The 22,543-nt window shown below is 60.9% G+C and overlaps 2 protein-coding genes across 3 annotated transcripts in view; both read left to right on the top strand.

The window, feature by feature from the left end:
- The window catches only part of CHD3 (chromodomain helicase DNA binding protein 3), a 62,430-nt gene extending 47,412 nt beyond the window's left edge, over positions 1-15,018 (top strand). For both annotated transcript variants that reach the window (XM_084224441.1, XM_084224442.1), the window contains 10 exons: positions 682-794; positions 1,418-1,553; positions 2,556-2,654; positions 3,998-4,111; positions 4,210-4,318; positions 6,343-6,475; positions 8,623-8,818; positions 10,884-11,047; positions 13,339-13,468; positions 14,744-15,018. In XM_084224441.1, coding sequence (XP_084080567.1) covers positions 682-794; positions 1,418-1,553; positions 2,556-2,654; positions 3,998-4,111; positions 4,210-4,318; positions 6,343-6,475; positions 8,623-8,818; positions 10,884-11,047; positions 13,339-13,468; positions 14,744-14,838 — 1,289 coding nt within the window. In that variant the 3' untranslated portion in view covers positions 14,839-15,018. The remainder of the gene's footprint in view (positions 1-681; positions 795-1,417; positions 1,554-2,555; positions 2,655-3,997; positions 4,112-4,209; positions 4,319-6,342; positions 6,476-8,622; positions 8,819-10,883; positions 11,048-13,338; positions 13,469-14,743) is intronic.
- Positions 15,019-15,828: 810 nt separating this feature from the next.
- LAMTOR4 (late endosomal/lysosomal adaptor, MAPK and MTOR activator 4) lies at positions 15,829-22,138 on the top strand. Its single transcript, XM_084224461.1, has 4 exons — positions 15,829-15,870; positions 17,557-17,637; positions 20,006-20,123; positions 21,916-22,138. Exons 1-4 carry the CDS (start codon positions 15,868-15,870, stop codon positions 22,011-22,013), a joined length of 300 nt encoding a protein of 99 aa, XP_084080587.1. The 5' UTR covers positions 15,829-15,867; the 3' UTR covers positions 22,014-22,138.
- Positions 22,139-22,543: the final 405 nt, after the last annotated feature.

Raw genomic sequence — 22,543 nt, 5'->3', positions numbered from 1 at the left:
GGGGATGGGGATGGGGACATGGGGATGGGGGCATGGGGACAGGATGGGGACATGGGGACAGAGGGACAGGGATGGGGACATGGGGATGGGGGCATGGGGACCAGGGTGGGGGCATGGGGACAGGGATGGGGACATGGGGATGGGGGCATGGCTGTGGGCATGGGAAGATGTCTGGGGACAGGGATGGGGGCATGGGGACAGGAATGGGGACATGGGGATGGGGGTATGGGGATGGGGGCATGGGGACGGGGATGGGGACATGGGAACGGGGATGGGATGGGGACAGGGGGACAGGGATGGGAACCGGGATGGGGGCATGGGGGACAGGGATGGGGACTGCAATGGGGACTGCAATGGGGACATGGGGACAGGGATGGGAGCATGGGGAGAGGGATGGGGGCATGGGGACAGAGGGACAAGGATGGGGACATGGCTGGGGACATGGGGACAGGGATGGGGACAGGGAGGGGAACACAGGGACAGGGATTGGGACATGCCTGGGCACATGGGGACACAGCTGGGGGCACAGCTGGGGGCATGGGGACATGGCTGGGGACACAGGGACAGGGATGGGGATGCACTGGGGACATGGGGGTAGGGATGGGGACAGGGATGGGGACATGCTGGGGACACAGCTGGGGACAGGATGGGACCGATGTCCTGACGTCCCCCTGTCCCCAGCCACGCCAGCACCCAGCGAGCGCGGGGACGGGCCAGGGCCACCCCCGGACAGGGACGAGGGTGACACCAGGGACGAGAAGGAGCCCAAAGGCCCCGAGAAGATGGAGACAGATGTGAGTGACACAACTGTCCCCAACCCTGTCCCCAACCCTGTCCCCAACCCTGTCCCCACCACGTCCTCCCTGTCGCAGTCACGTTCTCCTTGTCCCCAACTCCTTCCCATCCCTGTCCCCATCCTTGTCCCCAGCTGTGTCCTCCCTGTCCCCAGCGCTGTCCTCACCCTCCTGTCCTTGTCCCCATCCCCATCCCTGTCCCCATCCTTGTCCCCAGCTGTGTCCTCCCTGTCCCCAGCGCTGTCCTCACCCTCCTGTCCTTGTCCCCATCCCCATCCCCATCCCTGTCCCCATCCTTGTCCCCAGCTGTGTCCTCCCTGTCCCCAGCGCTGTCCTCACCCTCCTGTCCTTGTCCCCATCCCCATCCCTGTCCCCATCCTTGTCCCCAGCTGTGTCCTCCCTGTCCCCAGCGCTGTCCTCACCCTCCTGTCCTTGTCCCCATCCCCATCCCTGTCCCCATCCTTGTCCCCAGCTGTGTCCTCCCTGTCCCCAGCACCCTCCTGTCCTTGTCCCCATCCCCATCCCTGTCCCCTCCCCACCGTTGTCCCCTCGCTGTCACTCTCAGAGGGGGGTGATGTCCCCATGGGGACACCGGGGGTGACAGCCCCTCCTTGTCCCCGCAGCCTGCTGTCCCCGAGGTGCCACCGTCGCCGGGCGATGGCAGCGAGGCCGAGGGGCCCCGCAAGGGGGACGAGGAGGAGGGACCCGGCCACAGGGACCCCGAGGCCGAAGGGCCCCCGGCCCGCGAGGAGCGGCCAGGTGAGAGCCCCGGGGAACCCCAAATCCTGGGAGCCCCAAAAACCCCAAATCCTGAAAACCCCAAATCCTAGGAACCCCAAAAACCCCAAATCCTGGGAACCACAAAAACCCCAAATCCCAGAAACCCTAAAACCCCAAATCCTGGGAACCCCAAAAACCCCAAATCCTGGGAGCCCCAAAAACCCCAAATCCTGAAAATGCCAAATCCTGGGAGCCCCAAAAACCCCAAATCCTGAAAACCCCAAATCCTGGGAACCACAAAAACCCCAAATCCCAGAAACCCCAGAACCCCAAATCCTGGGCAACCCAAAAACCCCAAATCCCAAAAACCCTAAAACCCCAAATCCTGAAAACCCCAAATCCTGGGAAACCCCAAAGACCCCAAATCCCAAAAACCCCAAAAAACCTCAAATCCCAAAACCCCAAAAACCTCAAATCCCAAAGACCCCAAATCCCAAAAACCCCAAAAAACTCAAATCCCCAAACCCCAAATCCCAAAAACCCCAAATCCCAGGAAAACCCCAAAAACCGCAGACCCCAAAAACCCCAAAACCCCTGGAAAACCCCAAACCCCAAAACCCCTGGAAAACCCCAAACCCCAAAAACCCCAAACCCCAAAAACCCCAAAACCCCAGGAAAACCCCAAATCCCCCAAATCCCCCAAAACCCCCAAATCCCCCAAAAACCCCCAAACCCCAAAAACCCCAAAACCCCAGGAAAACCCCAAATCCCCAAATCCCCCAAATCCCCCAAACCACCGAATCCTCCAAACCCCCAAATCCCCCAAAAACCTCAAAACCCCAAAAACCCCAAAACCCCAGGAAAACCCCAAATCCCCCAAACCACCGAATCCCCCAAACCCCCAAATCCCCCAAAAACCCCAAAACCCCAAAAACCCCAAAACCCCTGGAAAACCCCAAACCGCAAAAACCCCAAAACCCCAAAAACCCCAAAACCCCTGGAAAACCCCAAATCCCCAAATCCCCCCCTGCCCTGGCGCAGGTGCCGAGGCCGAGAAGGTTCCGGGGCTGGACAAGGGGGACGAGAAGGCCCCGGAGGAGGAGCCCAAGGAGCGCCCGGGGGACCCCGACCCCAAAAGAGGTGCTGGGGGCGGGGCTTAGGCTGGAGTGGGCGTGGGTTTAATGAAAAGAGGCGTGGTCTGATCCAGAATGGGCAGTGCTTAACAAAAGGGGTGTGTCTTAACTCCAGACCAGGCGTGGCTTGGCAGAAGGGGGTGTGGCCTGAAGGAGTAGGTGGTGCTTATTTAAAGGGGTGTGGTCTAGCATGAATGGGCGGTGCTTAGTAGAGGAGGCGTGGTCAAACCCAGAGAGGGTGGGGCTTAACCCACCCCTTATCTTGTTTATTGTTGGGGCTGGGGGGGTTTGGGGGGAGCTGGGGGTGTTTTGGGGGTGCAAGGGGGGGGTCAGATGTGTCCCCAGCCCTCCCAAATGTGCCCCTGTCCCCCCAAACTCATCCCTGTCCCCCCAAACCCATCCCTGACCCCCAGACCTATTCCTGTCCCCCCAAACCCATTCCTGTGCCCCCAAACTCATCCCTGTCCCCCCAAACCGTTCCCTGTCCCCCCAAACCCATCCCTGTCCCCCCAAACGCCCCCCGACCCCACAGACCCATCCCTGTCCCCCCAAACCTATCCCTGACCCCCCAAACGCCCTCCTGACCCCACAGACCCATCCCTGTCCCCCCAAACCCATCCCTGACCCCCCCCAAATGTCCCCCTGACCCCCAAACCCATCCCCGACCCCCCAAACACCCCCCTGACCCCCAAACGCCCCCTGACCCCCCCAAACACCCCCTTGACCCCGAAACCCATCCCTGACCCACCCCCCAAACGCCCCCTGACCCCCAAACGCCCCCTGACCCCCAAACACCCCCTGACCCCCCAAACGCCCCCTGACCCCCAAACGCCCCCTGACCCTCAAACACCCCCCTGACCCCCCAAACGCCCCCTGCCCCCCAAACGCCCCCTTGACCCCCCAAACGCCCCCTGACCCCCAAACGCCCCCTTGACCCCCCAAACGCCCCCTGACCCCCAAACACCCCCTGACCCCACCCAGACCCATCCCTGACCCCCCAAACGCCCCCTGACCCCCAAACACCCCCTGACCCCCCAAACATCCCCTGACCCCCAAACGCCCCCTGATCCCCCAAACGCCCCCAAACGCCCCCTGACCCCCAAACGCCCCCTGATCCCCCAAACGCCCCCAAACGCCCCCTGACCCCCAAACACCCCCCTGACCCCCAACCGCCCCCTGACCCCCAAATGCCCCCTGACCCCCAAACGCCCCCTGACCCCCAACCGCCCCCTGACCCCCAAATGCCCCCTGACCCCCAAACACCCCCTGACCCCCAAACACCCCCCTGACCCCCCCAAACCCCCCCTGACCCCTAAACGCCCCCTGACCCCCACGTCCCCCTCCCCGCAGAGGAGCCCAAGGCCGAGCGGGAGCCCCGGGCGGAGGCGCGGCCCAACGGGCGCCGCGAGGACAAGGCCGAGAAGCCGCGGTTCATGTTCAACATCGCCGACGGCGGCTTCACGGGTGAGCACGGGGACACCGGGGACACTGGGGACACTGGGGACAGCCAGGGGACAGCCAGGGACACCCGGGGTCCCTCTGACCCCGCCACCCCCCGGCAGAGCTGCACACGCTGTGGCAGAACGAGGAGCGCGCCGCCATCTCCTCGGGGAAGCTGAACGAGATCTGGCACCGGCGCCACGACTACTGGCTGCTGGCTGGCATCGTCCTGTATCCTTGGGAGTTTGGGGTGTCACCGTGGGAGTTGGGGTGTCCCTGGGCTGGGGACAGGGACAGCACAGTGAGGGTGACATGGTGAGGGTGGCAGCACGGTGAGGGTGACAGCAGGGTAAAGGTGGCACCGGCGCCACGACTACTGGCTGCTGGCTGGCATCGTCCTGTATCCTTGGGAATTTGGGGTGTCACCGTGGGAGTTGGGGTGTCCCCAGGGTGGGGACAGGGACAGCACAGTGAGGGTGACAGGGTGAGGTTGACACGGTGAGGGTGACAGCACGGTGAGTGTGACACTGGTGCCTGGCTGCTGGCTGGCATCGTCCTGTATCCTTGGGAATTTGGGGTGTCACCATGGGAATTGGGGTGTCCCCAGGGTGGGGACAGGGACAGCACAGTGAGGGTGACAGCACGGTGAGGGTGACAGCCAGGAGAGGGTGACAGCACAGTGAGGGTGGCATCCATGCTTGGTGTGCTGGATGTGGGGGACACTGGGAGCAGGGAGATGTGATGATGCAGTGGCAGGGTGGCACAGTGACAGGTGACACAGTGACACGGTGACAGGTGACATGATGACACAGTGACAGGGGACACGGTGACAGGTGACACAGGTGACACGGTGACACAGTGACAGGTGACAGGTGGCACACAGCCACGGCTCTGTGTGCTGTATGTGGGGAACGTTGGGGACAGGGAGATGTGATGATGCAGTGGCAGGGTGACACAGTGACAGGGTGACAGGTGACACAGGTGACACAGTAACAGGTGACAGGTGGCATCCTTAGCGTGCAGCCACGGCTCCGTGTGCTGTGTATAGGGGACACTGGGGACAGGGAGATGTGATGATGCAGCAGCAGGGTGACACAATGACGTGTGACACGGTGACAGGTGACAGGTGACACGGTGACAGGTGACATCCTTAGAATGCAGCCATGTGCTGTGTATGGGGGATGTTGAGAACAGGGAGATGTGATGATGCAATGGCAGGGTGACACAGTGACACAGTGACACGGTGACAGGGTGACAGGTGACACAGTGACAGGTGACAGGTGACACGGTGACAGGTGGCATCCTTAGCGTGCAGCCACAGCTCCGTGTGCTGTGTATGGGGGACATTGGGGACAGGGAGATGTGATGATGCAATGGCAGGGTGACACAGTGACAGGGTGACACGATGACAGGGTGACAGGTGACACGGTGACAGGGTGATACAGTGACACGGTGACAGGTGACACGGTGACAGGTGACAGGTGACACGGTGACAGGTGGCATCCTTAGCGCGCAGCCATGTGCTGTGTATGGGGTACATTGAGGACAGGGAGATATGATGATGCAATGGCAGGGTGACACAGTGACAGGGTGACACAGTGACAGGTGACACGGTGACAGGTGACACGGTGACAGGTGGCATCCTTAGCGCGCAGCCATGTGCTGTGTATGGGGGATGTTGAGGACAGGGAGATGTGATGATGCAATGGCAGGGTGACACGGTGACACAGTGACAGGGTGACACAGGTGGCACAGTGACACGGTGACATGGTGACAGGTGGCATCCTTAGCGCGCAGCCACGGCTCCGTGTGCTGTATGTGGGCTACATTGAGGACAGGGAGATGTGATGATGCAGTGGCAGGGTGACACAGTGACAGGTGACAGGGTGACAGTATGACAGGTGACACGGTGACGGGTGACACGGTGACGGGTGACATGGTGACAGGTGACAAGGTGACAGGTGACACAGTGACAGGTGACACGGTGACACAGTGACAGGTGACACGGTGACAGGTGACACGGTGACAGGTGACACGGTGACACAGTGACAAGTGACACGGTGACAGGTGACACGGTGACAGGTGGCATCCTTAGCGCGCAGCCACGGCTCCGTGTGCTGTGTATGGGGTACATTGAGGACAGGGAGATGTGATGATGCAATGGCAGGGTGGCACAGTGACAGGTGACACAGTGACAGGTGACACGGTGACAGGTGACAGGTGACACGGTGACAGGTGGCATCCTTAGCGCGCAGCCACGGCTACGCGCGCTGGACCGACATCCAGAACGACGGCGCCTTCGGGGTCATCAACGAACCCTTCAAGGGCGAGGCCTCCAAGGGAAACTTCCTGGAGATGAAGAACAAGTTCCTGGCGCGCCGCTTCAAGGTCAGCCGAGCGGGTGGCACCGGGTGGCACCAGGGGGGCACCGGGGTGGCACCGGGGTGGCACTGGGGTGGCAGCAAGGGTGGCACCGGGGTGGCACCGGGGGGGCCTTGCACGAGGGGCTGGCATGAGCGGGAAGGGGGCCAAAGGTGCTCGGACAGCTGGGTGGGGGCTGCAGGCGTTGGGTGTGGTCAGGGTTGGGTGCTCCAGGTGTTGGGTGTGGTCAGGGTTGGGTGCTCCAGGTGTTGGGTGTGGTCAGGGTTGGGTGCTCCAGGTGTTGGGTGTGGTCAGGGTTGGACACCTGAGCTCTCCAGGTGTTGGGTGTGGTCAGGGTTGGACACCTGGGTGGGGGCTGCAGGTGTTAGGTGTAGTCAGGGTTGGGTGCTCCAGGTGTTGGGTGTGGTCAGGGTTGGACAGCTGAGCTCTCCAGGTGTTGGGTGCGGTCAGGGTTGGACACCTGGATGCTCCAGGTGTTGGGTGCGGTCAGGGTTGGGTGCTCCAGGTGTTGGGTGAGGTCAGGGTTGGACACCTGGATGCTCCAGGTGTTGGGTGCGGTCAGGGTTGGGTGCTCCAGGTGTTGGGTGTGGTCAGGGTTGGACAGCTGGACTCTCCAGGTGTTGGGTGTGGTCAGGGTTGCACACCTGGGTGCTCCAGGTGTTGGGTGTGGTCAGGGTTGGACACCTGTGTGCTCCAGGTGTTGGGTGTGGTCTGGGTTGGGTGCTCCAGGTGTTGGGTGTGGTCTGGGTTGGGTGCTCCAGGTGTTGGGTGTGGTCAGGGTTGGACACCCAGGCTCTCCAGGTGTTGGGTGTGGTCAGGGTTGGACACCTGGGTGGGTGCTCCAGGTGTTGGCTGAGGTCAAGGTCAAGGTCAAGGCGGGGCACCTGGACATCTGTTGTCCAGATGTTGATGAGGTCAGGGCTGGACCCACCAATACTTGGGCCCTCCAGATGTTGATGAAATCAGGGTTGGACCCACCAACATCTGGATGCTCTGGGCTTTAGGTGGTGTCAGGGTTAGGCCCAGCAACACCTGGACTCTCCAGATGTTGATGGGGTCATAAGTGGCTGTTTGGACACCTGTGCCCTCCAGCTGTTGATGACATCAGGGCTGATCCCACCCACACCTGGACCCCCCAGATGTTGGGTTTCCTCACACCTGACCCCACCAACAGCTGGACCCCCCAGCTGTTGATGAAGTCAGGGCTGAACCCTCCAACACCTGAACCCTCCAGATGTTGGGTTTCCTCAAACCTGGACCCAACACCTGGCCCATCCAGCTGTTGATGGGGTCACGGGTGGCTGTCTGGACACCTAGACCCCCCAGCTGTTGATGAAATCAGGGCTGATCCCCCCAACACCTGAACCCTCCAGATGTTGATGGGGTCATGTGTGGCTGTCTGCACACCTGTGCCCCCCAGCTGTTGGTGGGGTCACAGCTGGCTGTCAGGACACCCGTGCCCCCCAGCTGTTTATGAAATCAGGGCTTATCCCCCCAACACCTGGGCCCTCCAGCTGTTGATGGGGTCACAGCTGGCTGTCTGCACACCCCAGCTGTTGGTGGGGTCACAGCTGGCTGTCTGCACACCCCAGCTGTTGCTGGGGTCACAGCTGGCTGTCTGCACACCCCAGCTGTTGCTGGGGTCACAGCTGGCTGTCTGCACACCCCAGCTGTTGATGGGGTCACAGCTGGCTGTCTGCACACCCCAGCTGTTGGTGGGGTCACAGCTGGCTGTCTGCACACCCCAGCTGTTGGTGGGGTCACAGCTGGCTGTCTGCACACCCCAGCTGTTGGTGGGGTCACAGCTGGCTGTCAGGACACCCGTGCTCTCCAGCTGTTGATGGGGTCACAGCTGGCTGTCTGCACACCCGTGCCCCCCAGCTGTTGATGGGGGTCACAGCTGGCTGTCTGCACACCCCAGGTGTTGGTGGGGTCACAGCTGGCTGTCTGCACACCCCAGATGTTGGTGGGGTCACAGCTGGCTGTCTGCACACCCCAGATGTTGATGGGGGTCACAGCTGGCTGTCTGCACACCCCAGCTGTTGGTGGGGTCACAGCTGGCTGTCTGCACACCCGTGCCCCCCAGCTGCTGACGCAATCAGGGCTCCCCACCCCCCCACACCCCCCCTGACCCCTCGTTGCCCCCTCCCCAGCTGCTGGAGCAGGCGCTGGTGATCGAGGAGCAGCTGCGCCGCGCCGCCTACCTGAACATGACGCAGGACCCCAGCCACCCCGCCATGGCGCTCAACACGCGCTTCGCCGAGGTCGAGTGCCTGGCCGAGAGCCACCAGCACTTGTCCAAGGAGTCGCTGGCGGGCAACAAGCCGGCCAACGCCGTGCTGCACAAGGGTAAGAGGCGGCAGGGCCGGCGCGCCCGGCGCGGGGCGCGCCCCGTGTAGCGCCCGCCGCCCGCTCTGTACGCGCTGTGACGCCATTAAAGAGGGGTTTGCTCCCAACCGCCGCCTCCCGGTGTCTCCTTGCTCTGCGTGTGCTTTCTGGGGGGCTGCGCCGCGGGGATCGGCTCAGGAGAGGTGGCGCGAGGTCGGAGGAGAGGCGGAGTAAAGGCGGAGGAAGGGCGGAGTAAGGGCGGAGCGAATGCGGACTGAAGTCTGTGTAAATTCGGACTAAAGTCCAAGTAAAGTCAGCACAAAGGCAGGGTAAAGTCCATGTAAAAGCAGAGTAAAGTCAGCATAAAGTCTGAGTAAAGTCAGCCTAAAGTCAGAGTAAAGTCGTAGTAAAGTGTGAGTAAGGTCGGAGTAAAGGCGGAGTAAGGGCGGAGCGAATCTGAGTGAATGTGGACTGAAGTCCGTGTAAATTTGGACTAAAGTCCAAGTAAAGTCAGCACAAAGGCAAGGTAAAGTCCATGTAAAAGCAGAGTAAAGTCAGCCTAAAGTCAGAGTAAAGTTGGAGTAAGGTCAGAGTAAAGTCATAGTAAGGTCAGAATAAAGTTGAAGTCAGGGTAAAGTCCAAGTGAATTTGGGCTAAAGTTAGCGTAAAGGCAGAGTAAAGTCAGAGTAAATTCAAACTAAAGTCCAAGTAAATTTGGACTAAAGTCTGTGTAAAGGTGGAGTAAAGTCCATGTAAAGGCGGCGTAAAGTCCAAGTAAATTCAGACTCAAGTCCAAGTAAAGTCAGCACAAAGGCAAAGTCCATGTAAAAGCATTGTAAAGTCTGTGTAAAAGCAGAGTAAAGTCAGCATAAAGTCTGAGTAAAGTCAGCGTAAGGGCAGAGTAAAGTCCGTATAAAAGTGGACTAAAGTCCAGGTAGAGTCAGCACAAAGTCCAAGTAAATTTGGACTAAAGTACAAGTAAGTCTGTGTAAAGGGGGAGTAAAGCGTGAGTAAATTCGGACCAAAGTCTGAGTAAAGTCAGTGTAAAGGCAGCACAGTGTCCGAGTGAAGTTGCAGTAAGCTTGGAGTGAGATCAGAGTAAGCTCGGAGTAAAGTCAGCGTAAGGCGGGAGGTGCATGGAGGGGTTGTGGCTTGGCGCTGAGGTGGCTCTGCTGGGTAGCTGTGGTGTAAAGCTGGAGTATGTCCCTAGTGCCGTCCTGTGTGTATCTCTGGAGTAGTTTACGCCTTGATCCCTTCCCTCCCTCCCTCCTCCCTCCTCGCCCGGGGCTGTTTTGGCGGAGTAACCCCGGAGTATCCCCGCGGTGCATGCTGGGAGTAAGGCTGGAGTAGCGCCGGTGTTTGCATGCGCCGGAGCACCCCGGAGTATCCCTGGTGTAATTAATGAGTAAAGCCTGGAGGACTCTGGGGGGAAGAGCTGAGTAAACCCAGAGTATCCCTGGTGTATTTAATGCCAGGAGTATCCCCGGAGTAACTCCAGAGCAGACCCGGAGTCACCTCCGGCGTGTCCGAGGAGTAGCCACAGAGTAGCCACAGAGTAGCCCTGTGTGTGCAGGCCCACAGTAAGGCAGGAGTAACCCTGGAGTATCTCTGGGGTATCCGAGGAGTATCCCCAGAGCGCAAAGAGTAACCCTGGAGTATCTCCAGAGTACCTGGAGGAGATATTCTGAGTAAGGAGCACAGCTGGGGTATCTCCAGTGTGGGCGAGGCACACCCTGAGTAAATCATGAGCAAACCTTGAGTAAGCCAGGAATATACTCAGAATAAACCCAGAGTAAGTCAGGAGTATCCCCAGAGTACCCCCAGCCTTCTCCCACCCCACTCCCCCCACGCATGCCCCCTTACAACCCCCGAGTAACCTCTGAGTACCCCCTGAGTAACTCCCACCTCCTCCCCCTGCCTCTCCCCACCCTCCCAGTCTCACGTGAGTATCTCCCACCCGTCCCCTCCCCGTGAGTAACCCGTGAGTAACCCATGAGTAACCTGTGAGTAACCCGTGAGTAAGCTGTGAGTAAGCTGTGAGTAGGCGCGGCTGACGCGGCTCTCTCTCTCTCTGTGCCGCGGGCAGTGCTGAACCAGCTGGAGGAGCTGCTGAGCGACATGAAGGCGGACGTGACGCGCCTGCCGGCCACGCTGTCCCGCATCCCCCCCATCGCCGCCCGCCTGCAGATGAGCGAGCGCAGCATCCTCAGCCGCCTGGCCAGCAAGGGCACCGAGAGCCACCCCCCGCCCGTGAGTCACACACTGTCCCCAGTGTCCCCAAGATCATGGGGACATTGTCATCCTGTCACCCTGCCACCCTGTCACACTGCCATCCTGCCCCTGCCCCCACGGCATCCTCAGCCGCCTGGCCAGCAAGGGCACCGAGAGCCACCCCCCACCCGTGAGTGACACACTGTCCCCAGTGTCCCCAAGATCATGGGGACATTGTCATACTGCCACCCTGTACCCCTGTCATACTGCCACCCTGCCCCCACGGCATCCTCAGCCGCCTGGCCAGCAAGGGCACCGAGAGCCACCCCCCGCCCGTGAGTCACACCCTGTCCCCAGTGTCCCCAACATCATGGGGACATTGTCATCCTGTCACCCTGCCACCCTGTCACACTGCCATCCTGCCCCTGCCCCTACGGCATCCTCAGCCGCCTGGCCAGCAAGGGCACCGAGAGCCACCCCCCGCCCATGAGTGACAGACACCTTGGGGACATTGGCATTGTCACACTGCCCCGGGGATATTGGCATTGTCACCCTGTCACACTGTCACACTGCCATCCTGCCCCTGCCCCCACGGCATCCTCAGCCGCCTGGCCAGCAAGGGCACCGAGAGCCACCCCCCGCCCGTGAGTCACCCTTGGGGACATTGTCACACTGCCACCCTGTCACACTGTCACACTGCCATCCTGCCCCGGGGACATCGGCATTGTCACCCTGCCCCCACGGCATCCTCAGCCGCCTGGCCAGCAAGGGCACCGAGAGCCACCCCCCGCCTGTGAGTCACACCCTATCCCCAGTGTCCCCAGCATCATGGGGACATTGTCATCCTGTCACCCTGCCACCCTGTCACACTGCCATCCTGCCCCTGCCCCCACGGCATCCTCAGCTGCCTGGCCAGCAAGGGCACCGAGAGCCACCCCCCGCCCGTGAGTGACACCCTGGGGACATTGGCATTGCCACCCTGCCCTGGGGACATCCATAGTGCCACCCTGTGCCCCTGCCATCCTGCCCTGGGGACATTGGCATTGTCACCCTGCCATCCTGTGCCCCTGTCACACTGCCATCTTGTCCTGGGGACATTGGCACTGTCACCCTGCCCCAGGAATGTCCCTTGCCACTCTGGGGACATTCCTCAGTAGTTTGGGGATGTCCCCACCCTGTCCTGGGGACACCCGTGGCCTTGGGGGTGGCCTTGGTGACCCTGGAGGTGACCCTGGGCAGTGACCCCTGAGGTGTCAGGAGGGGGTGGCACCAGGTGGTGACAGAGGGAGGTGACCCTGGGCAGTGACCCCAGGATGTGACCCTGGGCAGTGACCCCTGGAGGTGACAGAGGGAGGTGACCCTGGAGGTGACACTGGGCAGTGACCCCTGGAGGTGACCCCCGAGGTGACCCTGGGCAGTGATCCCTGGAGGTGACCCCAGAGGTGACACTGGGCAGTGACCCCTGGAGGTGACCCCGGAGGTGACATTGGGGGATGACCCCAGAGGTGACCCTGGGCAGTGACCCCTGGAGGTGTCAGGAGGGGGTGGCACCAGGAGGTGACAGAGGGAGGTGACCCCAGGAGGTGACAGTGGGAGGTAACTCCGGAGGTGACCCTGGAGGTGACACTGGGCAGTGACCCCTGGAGGTGACCCTGGGCAGTGATCCCTGGAGGTGACCCCTGGAGGTGACATTGGGGGATGACCCCAGAGGTGACACTGGGCAGTGACCCCTGGAGGTGACCCTGGAGGTGACACTGGGCAGTGACCCCTGGAGGTGACCCTGGGCAGTGATCCCTGGAGGTGACCCCGGGAGGTGACCCCGGAGGTGACCCCAGAGGTGACCCTGGAGGTGACACTGGGCAGTGACCCCGGAGGTGACCCCAGGAGGTGACATTGGGGATGACCCCCGGAGGTGACCCTGGGCAGTGACCCCGGAGGTGACCCCAGAGGTGACCCCAGCAGTGACCCCGGAGGTGACCCCGGAGGTGACCCTGGGCAGTGACCCCGGCAGTGACCCCCAGAGGTGACCCCGGAGGTGACCCCGGAGGTGACCCTGGGCAGTGACCCCTGGAGGTGACCCCAGCAGTGACCCCAGAGGTGACCCTGGGCAGTGACCCCAGGAGGTGACATTGGGGGATGACCCCAGAGGTGACCCCGGAGGTGACCCCGGAGGTGACCCTGGGCAGTGACCCCAGGAGGTGACATTGGGGGATGACCCCAGAGGTGACCCTGGGCAGTGACGCCAGGAGGTGACCCCAGAGGTGACCCTGGGCAGTGACCCCCGGAGGTGACCCTGGAGGTGACCCCGTGTCCCCTGTCCCTGTCCCCAGAGCTTCCCGCCAGGGCCCTACGCCACCCCCCCGAGCTACGGGGGCACCTTCGGGACCCCCCCGGCCGGAGCCCTCCCCCACCCCGGGGGGGCCAACTACAGCCAGATGCCCCCGGGCTCCTTCATCTCCGGTGAGACGCTGGGGACATGGGGACAGTGGGGACAGTGGGGGGACACTGGGGACAGCGGGGGGTTTGGGGGGTTTGGGACATTGGGGACACTGGGGACAGTGGGGGGACATTGGGGACAGCGGGGACATGGGGACAGTGGGGACATTGGGGACATTGGGGACACTGGGGACAGAGGGGACGCTGGGGACCTGGGGACATTGGGGGGCTTGAGACACTGGGGACATGGGGACAGTGGGGACAGAGGGGACATGGGGACAGTGGGGACAGTGGGGACATGGGGACAGCGGGGGGACATTGGGGACACTGGGGACAGTGGGGGGACATTGGGGACATGGGGACAGTGGGGACATGGGGACACTGGGGACAGAGGGGACATGGGGACAGCGGGGACATAGGGACACTGGGGACATTGGGGATATTGGGGACATTGGGGACAGTGGGGACAGTGAGGACATGGGGGACACTGGGGGGGTTTGGGACATTGGGGACACTGGGGACAGCGGGGACAGATGGGACAGTGGGGACATCGGGGACATTGGAGACATGGGGGTCATTGGGGAGGTTTAAGACATTGGGGACACCTGGGGACAGCAGGGACACTGGAGACATTGGGGACATTGGAGACGTTGGGGACATTGTGGGGGTTTGGGACGTTGGGGACAATGGGGACATTGGGGACATTCATGGGGGGACACATGGGGACATTGGAGGGGTCACCAAATGGGGACAGTCCGGGGGGGGGGGACAGACAAAAAAGGGACATTGGAGGGGGGGGAGGGGGGGACACAAATGGGACTTTGGGGGGGGGTCCAAAAATGGGGACATTGGGGGAGGGGGCTCTGGGGGGTCCCTGAGGGTGTCATTGGGTGGGGGAGGGGGGGGAGGGGGTCCCGGGAGGTCCTTGAGGGTCTCTGGGGGGGGAGGGGTCCCGGGGGGGGGCATTTGGGGAGGGGTCTCGAGTGGGGGGTGGGGATCCTGGGGGGTGTCACCCATGGGTGGGGGGTGTCGGGGGGGTCCCAGGGGGTGTCACCCATGGGTGGGGGGTGTCTGGGGGGGTTCCGGGGGGTGTCACCCATGGGTGGGGGTCCCGGGGGGTGTCTGACCCCCCCCGTGCCCCTCCCCCAGCCTCGAACGGCCCCGCGGTGCTGGGGTGGGGGTGGGGAGGGGTCTCTGGGGGTTCCCATGGGTGGGGGGTGTCTGGGGGGGTCCCGGGGGGTGTCACCCATGGGTGGGGGTCCCGGGGTGTGTCTGACCCCCCCCGTGCCCCTCCCCCAGCCTCGAACGGCCCCGCGGTGCTGGTGAAGCGCGAGGCGGAGGCGCTGGAGCGGAAGGAGCCCCGGGGGGGGGAGGTGATCTGCATCGACGACTGAGGGGGGGCGGGGCCTGGGGGGGCCCTCCCCCTCCCCCGCCCCTCCCCCACCCCCCCCCCGCACCCCGGGACACTCCCCCCTCCCCCCTCCCCCCCAAATCCCCACCCCCACCCCGAGCCCGGCGGGGGGAGGGGCAGCGCGCGGGGTGGGGGAGGGGCTATAAATACGGAATTCTATAAATATGGATTTATGGGGGGGAGGGGCGGGGCGGGGGGCGGGGCGCTCCCGCCCCTCCCCCCCCCCGGGCTCGGGCTCTGTTTGACGGCAGCGAACGAATAAACCCCGGAAACGGCCCTGGCCACGCCCCCGCCTCCGCCATGGCCACGCCCACCGGGGAAAGGGGAGGGGCGGGGTGGATGCTGTGGGGTGGGCGTGGCTACCGTGGGAATCGGCATCGTGGGGTGGGCGTGGTTACCGTGGGAATGGACGTGGCTACCATGGGGGTGGGCGTGGTTACCCTCAGGATGGGCGTGGCCACCATGCCAGTGGTCACCTGGGGTTGGTGGCCACCGGGACTTGGGGTTTGGCCATCGGTGGGGTGGGCGTGGCTACCGCGGGTCGCGGTCACCGCAGGTTGTGGCCATCATGGCAGCGGCCACCAGCGTGCCAGGGGCTGCCCAGAGCCCGGGGGGAGGGGAATTCCCATTTTTGAAAGCCCTTTTGGGCCGTTTTGCCCAAATTCCGGCATTTTGGGAGCGCGGGGGCGGAGCTGGAGGACTGAGGGACGATAGAGACGAGCGCTGGAGGACTGAGCGTCACTTCCGGGTCCGCGGAAAAACCATAGAGAGGAACGGTGGAAGAGTGAGCGGAACTTCCGGTTTCATGGAGGAAACCATCGAGAGAGCGCTGGAGGACTGAGCGTCACTTCCGCTCCGCTGAACCATAGAGTTCAGCCACGTGATCCCGGACCTTGCTCTGATTGGTGGCCGCGTCAGTGACGAAAAAAGCGCTTAACCAATGACAAGGCGGGGCGGGGCACTGAGGGCGGGGCGGGTTCACGTGATCGGAACAGGAAGCGGGAGCGTCGCTATGGTGAGAACTGGGACGGGGAACTGGGATGGACTGGGATGGACTGGGAGGGACTGGGATCAAACTGGGATGGACTGGGAGGGACTGGGATGGACTGGGATGGACTGGGAGGGACTGGGGGGTCACTGGGGGGAGGCCCTGGGCGTTACTGGAGCTTACTGGAACGGCCCCGGCCCGCACTGGTCCTTACTGGTTTATACTGGTCCATACTGGGGTCCCCCTGTGACGTCACTGGCCCAAACTGGCCCGTACTGGTTTATGGCGGTCTGTAGCGCTCTGTGCCGGTCTGTACTGGTTTGTACTGGTTTATACTGGTCCGTGCTGGTCCCTACTGGCCCATACTAGTTCCTACTGGTGCATCATGGTCTGTACTGGTTTATACTGGTCCATCATGGCCCATACTGGTCCATACTGGTTTATACCGGTCCATACTGGTCCATACTTGTCCATACCGGTCCATACTGGTCCATACTGGTCCATACCGGTCCATACTGGTCCATACTGGTCCGTACTGGTTTATACCGGTCCATACTGGTCCATACTGGTCCATACTGGTTTATACTGGTCCATACTGGTGGGTGCCGTTGCAGACGGTGGTGCTGACGCAGGGCCTGGAGCGGGTGCCGGTCCGTACTGGTTTATACTGGTCCATACTGGTTTATACCGTTTTATGCCGGTCCGTACCAGTCCATACTGGTCCATACCGGTCCATACTGGTTTATACTGGTCCATACTGGTGGGTGCCGTTGCAGACGGCGGCGCTGATGCAGGGCCTGGAGCGGGTGCCGGTCTGTACTGGTTTATACTGGTTTATGCTGGTCCATACTGGTCCATACCGGTCCGTGCCAGTCCATACTGGTTTATACTGGTCCATACCGGTCCATACCGGTCCATACTGGTCCATACTGGTGGTGCCGTTGCAGACGGCGGCGCTGACGCAGGGCCTGGAGCGGGTGCCGGTCCTTACTGGTTTATACTGGTCTGTACTGGTTTATACCGGTTTATGCCAGTCCGTACCAGTCCATACTGGTCCATACTGGTCCATACCGGTCCATACTGGTCCATACTGGTCCATACTGGTCCATACTGGTGGGTGCCGTTGCAGACGGCGGCGCTGACGCAGGGCCTGGAGCGGGTGCCGGTCCATACTGGTTTATACCGGTTTATACCGGTCCATACCGGTCCATACTGGTCCATACTGGTCCATACTGGTGGTGCCGTTGCAGACGGCGGCGCTGACGCAGGGCCTGGAGCGGGTGCCGGTCTGTACTGGTCCATACTGGTCCGTACTGGTCCATACTGGTCCATACCGGTCCATACCAGTCCATACCGGTCCATACTGGTTTATACTGGTTTATACTGGTCCATACTGGTGGTGCCGTTGCAGACGGCGGCGCTGACGCAGGGCCTGGAGCGGGTGCCGGTCCGTACTGGTTTATACTGGTCTGTACTGGTTTATACCGGTTTATACCGGTTTATGCCGGTCCATACCGGTCCATACCGGTCCATACTGGTTTATACTGGTCCGTACCAGTCCATACTGGTGGTGCCATTGCAGACGGCGGCGCTGACGCAGGGCCTGGAGCGGGTGCCGGTCTGTACTGGTCCATACTGGTTTATGCCGGTCCATACCGGTCCATACTGGTCCATACTGGTCTATACTGGTCCATACTGGTGGTGCTGTTGCAGACGGCGGCGCTGACGCAGGGCCTGGAGCGGGTGCCGGCCCAGGCCGGGTTCCTCGTCATCAGCGACGGCGCCGTGCTGGCGGTGAGGGGGGGGACCCCAAAAATGGGGAGGGGTCCCCAAACCTGGGGAGGGGACCCCAAAAATGGGGAGGGGACCCCAAACCTGGGGAGGGGTCCCTAAAAATGGGGGGGAAAAATGGGGGAGGGGGAGGGAAAAACTGGGGGAGGGGTCCTAAAAATGGGGGGAGGGGGATCCAAAAAATGGGGGGGAAATTGGGGGAGGGGTCCCTAAAAATGGGGGGAGGGGTCCCTAAAAATGGGGGAAAAATTGGGGGAGGGGGAAGAAAAATTGGGGGAGGGTCCCTGAAAATGGGGGGTAAAAGTGGAGGAGGGGTCCCTAAAAATGGGGGGAAAATTGGGGGAAGGGAGGAAAAATTGGGGGAAAAATTGGGGGAAAAATTGGGGGAGGGGGAGGAAAAATTGGGGAGGGGTCCCTAAAAATGGGGGGAAAAATGGGGGAGGGGGAGGGAAAAACTGGGGGAGGGGTCCCTAAAAACGGGGGGAAAATTGGGGGAAGGGGGAGGAAAAATTGGGGGAAAAAATTGGGGGAGGAAAAATTGGGGAGGGGTCCCTAAAAATGGGGGGAGGGGGATCCAAAAAATGGGGGGAAAAAATTGGGGAGGGGGGAGTAAAAATTGGGGAGGGGTCCCTAAAAATGGGGGGAGGGGGATCCAAAAAATTGGGGAGGGGGGAGTAAAAATTGGGGAGGGGTCCCTAAAAATGGGGGGGAGGGGGATCCAAAAAATGGGGGGAAAAAATTGGGGAGGGGGGAGTAAAAATTGGGGAGGGGTCCCTAAAAATGGGGAGGGGTCCCTAAAAATGGGGGGTAAAAATTGGGGGAGGGGGAAGAAAAATTGGGGGAGGGTCCCTGAAAATGGGGGGGAAAAAATGGGGGAGGGGGCAGGAAAAATTGGGGAGGGGGATTCAAAAAATGGGGGGAAAAAATTGGGGAGGAAAAATTGGGGAGGGGTCCCTAAAAATGGGGGGAAAATTGGGGGAGGGGTCCCTAAAAATGGGGGGAGGGGTCCCTAAAAATGGGGGGAGGGGGATCCAAGAATAGGGGGGGGGAAATTGGGGAGGGGGGAGGAAAAATGGGGGAGGGGTCCCTAAAAATGGGGGAAAAATTGGGGGAGGGGGAAGAAAAATTGGGGGAGGGTCCCTGAAAATGGGGGGAAAAAACTGGGGGAGGGGTCCCTAAAAATGGGGGGAAAAAATGGGGGAGGGGGAAGGAAAAATTGGGGGAAAAAATTGGGGGAGGGGTCCCTAAAAAAATTGGAGAGAGTCCCTAAAAATGGGGGGAAAAATGGGGGAGGGGGAGGGAAAATCTGGGGAGGGGTCCTAAAAAGGGGGGGAGGGGGATCCAAAAAATGGGGGGAAAATTGGGGGAGGGGGAGGAAAAATGGGGGAGGGGTCCCTAAAAATGGGGGAAAAATTGGGGGAGGGGGAAGAAAAATTGGGGGAGGGTCCCTGAAAATGGGGGGAAAAATGGGGGAGGGGTCCCCAAAAATTGGGGAGGGGAAATAAAAAAAAATGCGGGAAAAAGTTGGAGGTGGGGGAAGGAAAAATTGGGGGAGGGGTCCCTAAAAATGGGGAGGGGGGGGATCCCAAAAATTGGGAGAGGAAAAATTGGGGAGGGGTCCCCAAAAAATTTTTGAGGGAGGGGGAACCCAAAAAATTGGGGGGAGGTTCCCAAAATTTGGGGCCCCAAAAATTTCGGGGAGGGGTCCTCAAAAAATTGGGGGAGGGAGGACTAAAAATTGAGGGGTCCCTTAAAAACTGGGGGTTCCCGGGTGATTTTTGGGGCATTTTTGGGATTTTTTTTTTCATTCTGGGCTCCCCCAAATTTTTTTGGGACCTTCCCCTGAGAATTCCCAAAAATTTCTGGAATTTTGGGGATTTTTGGGGGTTCCCAGGTCATTTTTTGGGGCGATTTTGCTGCATTTTATTGCAATTTTTGGAGGGAGATTTTTCCCTCCCGCTCTCCCCCAATTTTTTGAGGTTTTCCCCTGAGAATTCCCAAAAAATTTTGGGGATCCCCAGGAATTTTGGGGATTTTTGGGGGGTTCCCAGGTCATTTTTTGGGGCGATTTTGCTGCATTTTATTGCAATTTTGGGGGGATTTTCCCCCTTCTGGGCTCCCCCAAGTTTTGAGGTTTTCCCCTGAGAATTCCCAAAAAATTTTGGGGATCCCCAGGGATTTGGGGAGTTTTTGGGGATCCCCAGGTGGTTTTGGGGGGGTTTCTCAGGTCATTTTTTGGGGCGATTTTGCTGATTTTTATTGCAATTTTTGGGGAATTTTTCCCTCCCGCTCTCCCCGAATTTTTGGGAATTTTCCCTGAGAATTCCCAACTTTTTGGGGCTCCCCAAATGTGGAATTTTTGCCTCCCCAGTCCTCGGGGGACCTGGAGAACGACGAGCACACGGCGGCCGTGCTGCAGGGCCTGGTGGCCACGGCCCTGGGGCTGCGCCTGCCCCGCGGGCACGAGCCGCCCTTCCGCCGCCTCTCGGGTGAGGACAGACGTCCCTCAGTGTCCCCAAGGTCCCTGAGTGTCCCTGAGTGTCCCCAGAGTGTCCCTGAGTGTCCCTGAGTGTCCCCAGAGTGTCCCTGAACGGCCTCAGAGGGGCCCCAAAGGGCTCAAAATGGACCCAAAATGGGCCCAAAAGTCTCCAGATGGCCCCAAAATGGTCCTAAAGGGCACCAAATGTCACCACATGTCCCCAAAATGGCCCCAAATGTCCCCAGAGTGTCCCCAAAGTGTCCCTGAGTGTCCCCAAAGGGGCCCCAAAGGGCTCAAAATGGACCCAAAGGGCTCAAAATGGACCCAAAATGGGCCCAAAAGTCTCCAGATGGCCCCAAAATGGTCCTAAAGGGCACCACGTGTCACCACGTGTCCCCAAATGTCCCCAAAATGTCCCCAAAGTGTGCCTGAGAGTCCCTAGAGTGTCCCTGAGCAGCCTCAGAGGGGCCCCAAAGGGCTCAAAATGGACCCAAAATGGCCCAGAAAGTCTCCAAATGGCCCCAAAATGATCCTAAAGGGCACCACGTGTCACCACGTGTCCCCAAATGTCCCCAGAGTGTCCCTGAGTGTCCTCAGAGTGTCCCTAGAGTGTCCCTGAGTGTCCCCAGAGTGTCCCTGAACGGCCTCAGAGGGGCCCCAAAGGGCTCAAAATGGCACCAAAATGGTCCTAAAGGGCACCAAGTGTCACCACATGTCCCCAAAATGGCCCCAAATGTCCCCAAAGTGTCCCTGAGTGTCCCAGAGTGTCCCCGAGCGGCCTCAGAGGGGCCCCAAAGGGCTCAAAATGGGCCCAAAATGGCCCCAAAATGCTTAAATATGGCCCCAGAATGGCCCCAAAAGTCTCCAAATGGTCCCAAATGGCCCTAAAATGATCCTAAAGGGCACCAAGTGTCACCACGTGTCCCCAAATGTCCCCAGGGTGTCCCTGAGTGTCCCTGAGTGTCCCTGAGTGTCCCCAGGGTGTCCCCGAGTGTCCCTGAGTGTCCCTGAACGGCCTCAGAGGGGCCCCAAAGGGCTCAAAATGGCACCAAATGGCCCCAAAATGATCCTAAAGGGCACCACGTGTCCCCAAAATGGCCCCAAATGTCCCCAAAGTGTCCCTGAGTGTCCCCAAAGTGTCCCCGAGTGGCCTCAGAGGGGCCCCAAAGGGCTCAAAATGGATCCAAAATGGCCCCAAATGGCCTCAAAATGATCCTAAAGGGCACCAAGTGTCACCACATGTCCCCAAAGTGTCCCCAGAATGTCCCTGAGCAGCCTCAGAGGGGCCCCAAAGGGCTCAAAATGGACCCAAAGGGCCCAAAATGTCCCCAAATGTCCCCAAAGTGTCCCTGAGTGTCCCCAAAGTGTCCCCAGAGTGGCCTCAAAGGGGCCCCAAAGGGCTCAAAGTGTCCCCAAAATGGACCCAAAGGGCCCAAAATGTCCCCAATGTCCCCGCTGAGGGTGGCCGTGTCCCCACTGTCCCCGTTGTCCCCAGTGGTGTTTGGGGAGCCCTCCCTCCCTGTCACCGTCCCTGGTGGCTCTGGGGACACTGAGGGTGGCTCTGGGGACACTGAGGTGGCCCTGGGGACACTGAGGGTGGCTCTGGGGACACTGGAGTGGCTTTGGGGACACTGAGGTGGCCCTGTCCCCACTGTCCCCGTTGTCCCCAGTGGTGTTTGGCGAGCACTCCCTCCCTGGTGGCTCTGGGGACACTGAGGGTGGCTCTGGGGACACAGGGGGTGGCACTGAGGACCTTGGGGACACTGGGGTGGCCCTGTCCCCACTGTCCCCGTTGTCCCCAGTGGTGTTTGGCGAGCACTCCCTCCTCGTCACCGTCTCGGGACAGAAACTCTTCGTGGTCAAGCGCCACCACCACGTCCAGGAGCCGGTGGCCGTGTGACAAATGTCCCCAAAGGTCCCCAGACTGTCCCCAGAGGAGGTGGCACCGCTGCCGGCCACCTCCTGCTGTCCCCAAAGTGTCCCCAACCCCCCTCCCCCCACCGTGGGGACAATAAACGGCGTCCGAGGGCGGCTCTGGTGCTTTGTGACCTCCTTGGGGACATCCGGGTGGCACCAGGTGACATCCAGGTCACCCCTGGTGGCATCCAGACCCTCCAGGTGACACCAGGTGACATCCAGGTCTCTTTATTGGCAATAAATAACAGGGACAGAGGTGCCACCCTTGTCCCCAATGTCCCCAACCCCGGGGGTGGCACTGCAGGCTCCTCCCCCCCCCCCCCCCAGCTTTGGCTTGGGGACACTGCGCCGATGTCCCCAAATGTCCCCAAAATCCCGGGCACAGCTCCAGGCCGTGTCCCCAAGGTGTCCCCAAGGTCCCCTCCATGGCACGTGGCAGTGACCCCCCCCTCCCCCATTGTCCCCAAAGTGTCCCCAAGGCTCTGGGGGTGGCCCTGTCCCCTTGGTCCCCGT

The sequence above is a fragment of the Fringilla coelebs genome (assembly GCF_963513975.1).
Source record: "Fringilla coelebs genome assembly, chromosome: 38".
NCBI classification, from domain to species: Eukaryota; Metazoa; Chordata; class Aves; order Passeriformes; family Fringillidae; genus Fringilla; species Fringilla coelebs.
The sequence above is the reverse complement of the archived record's forward strand: the minus strand, read 5'-3'. Positions and strand labels throughout refer to the sequence as shown.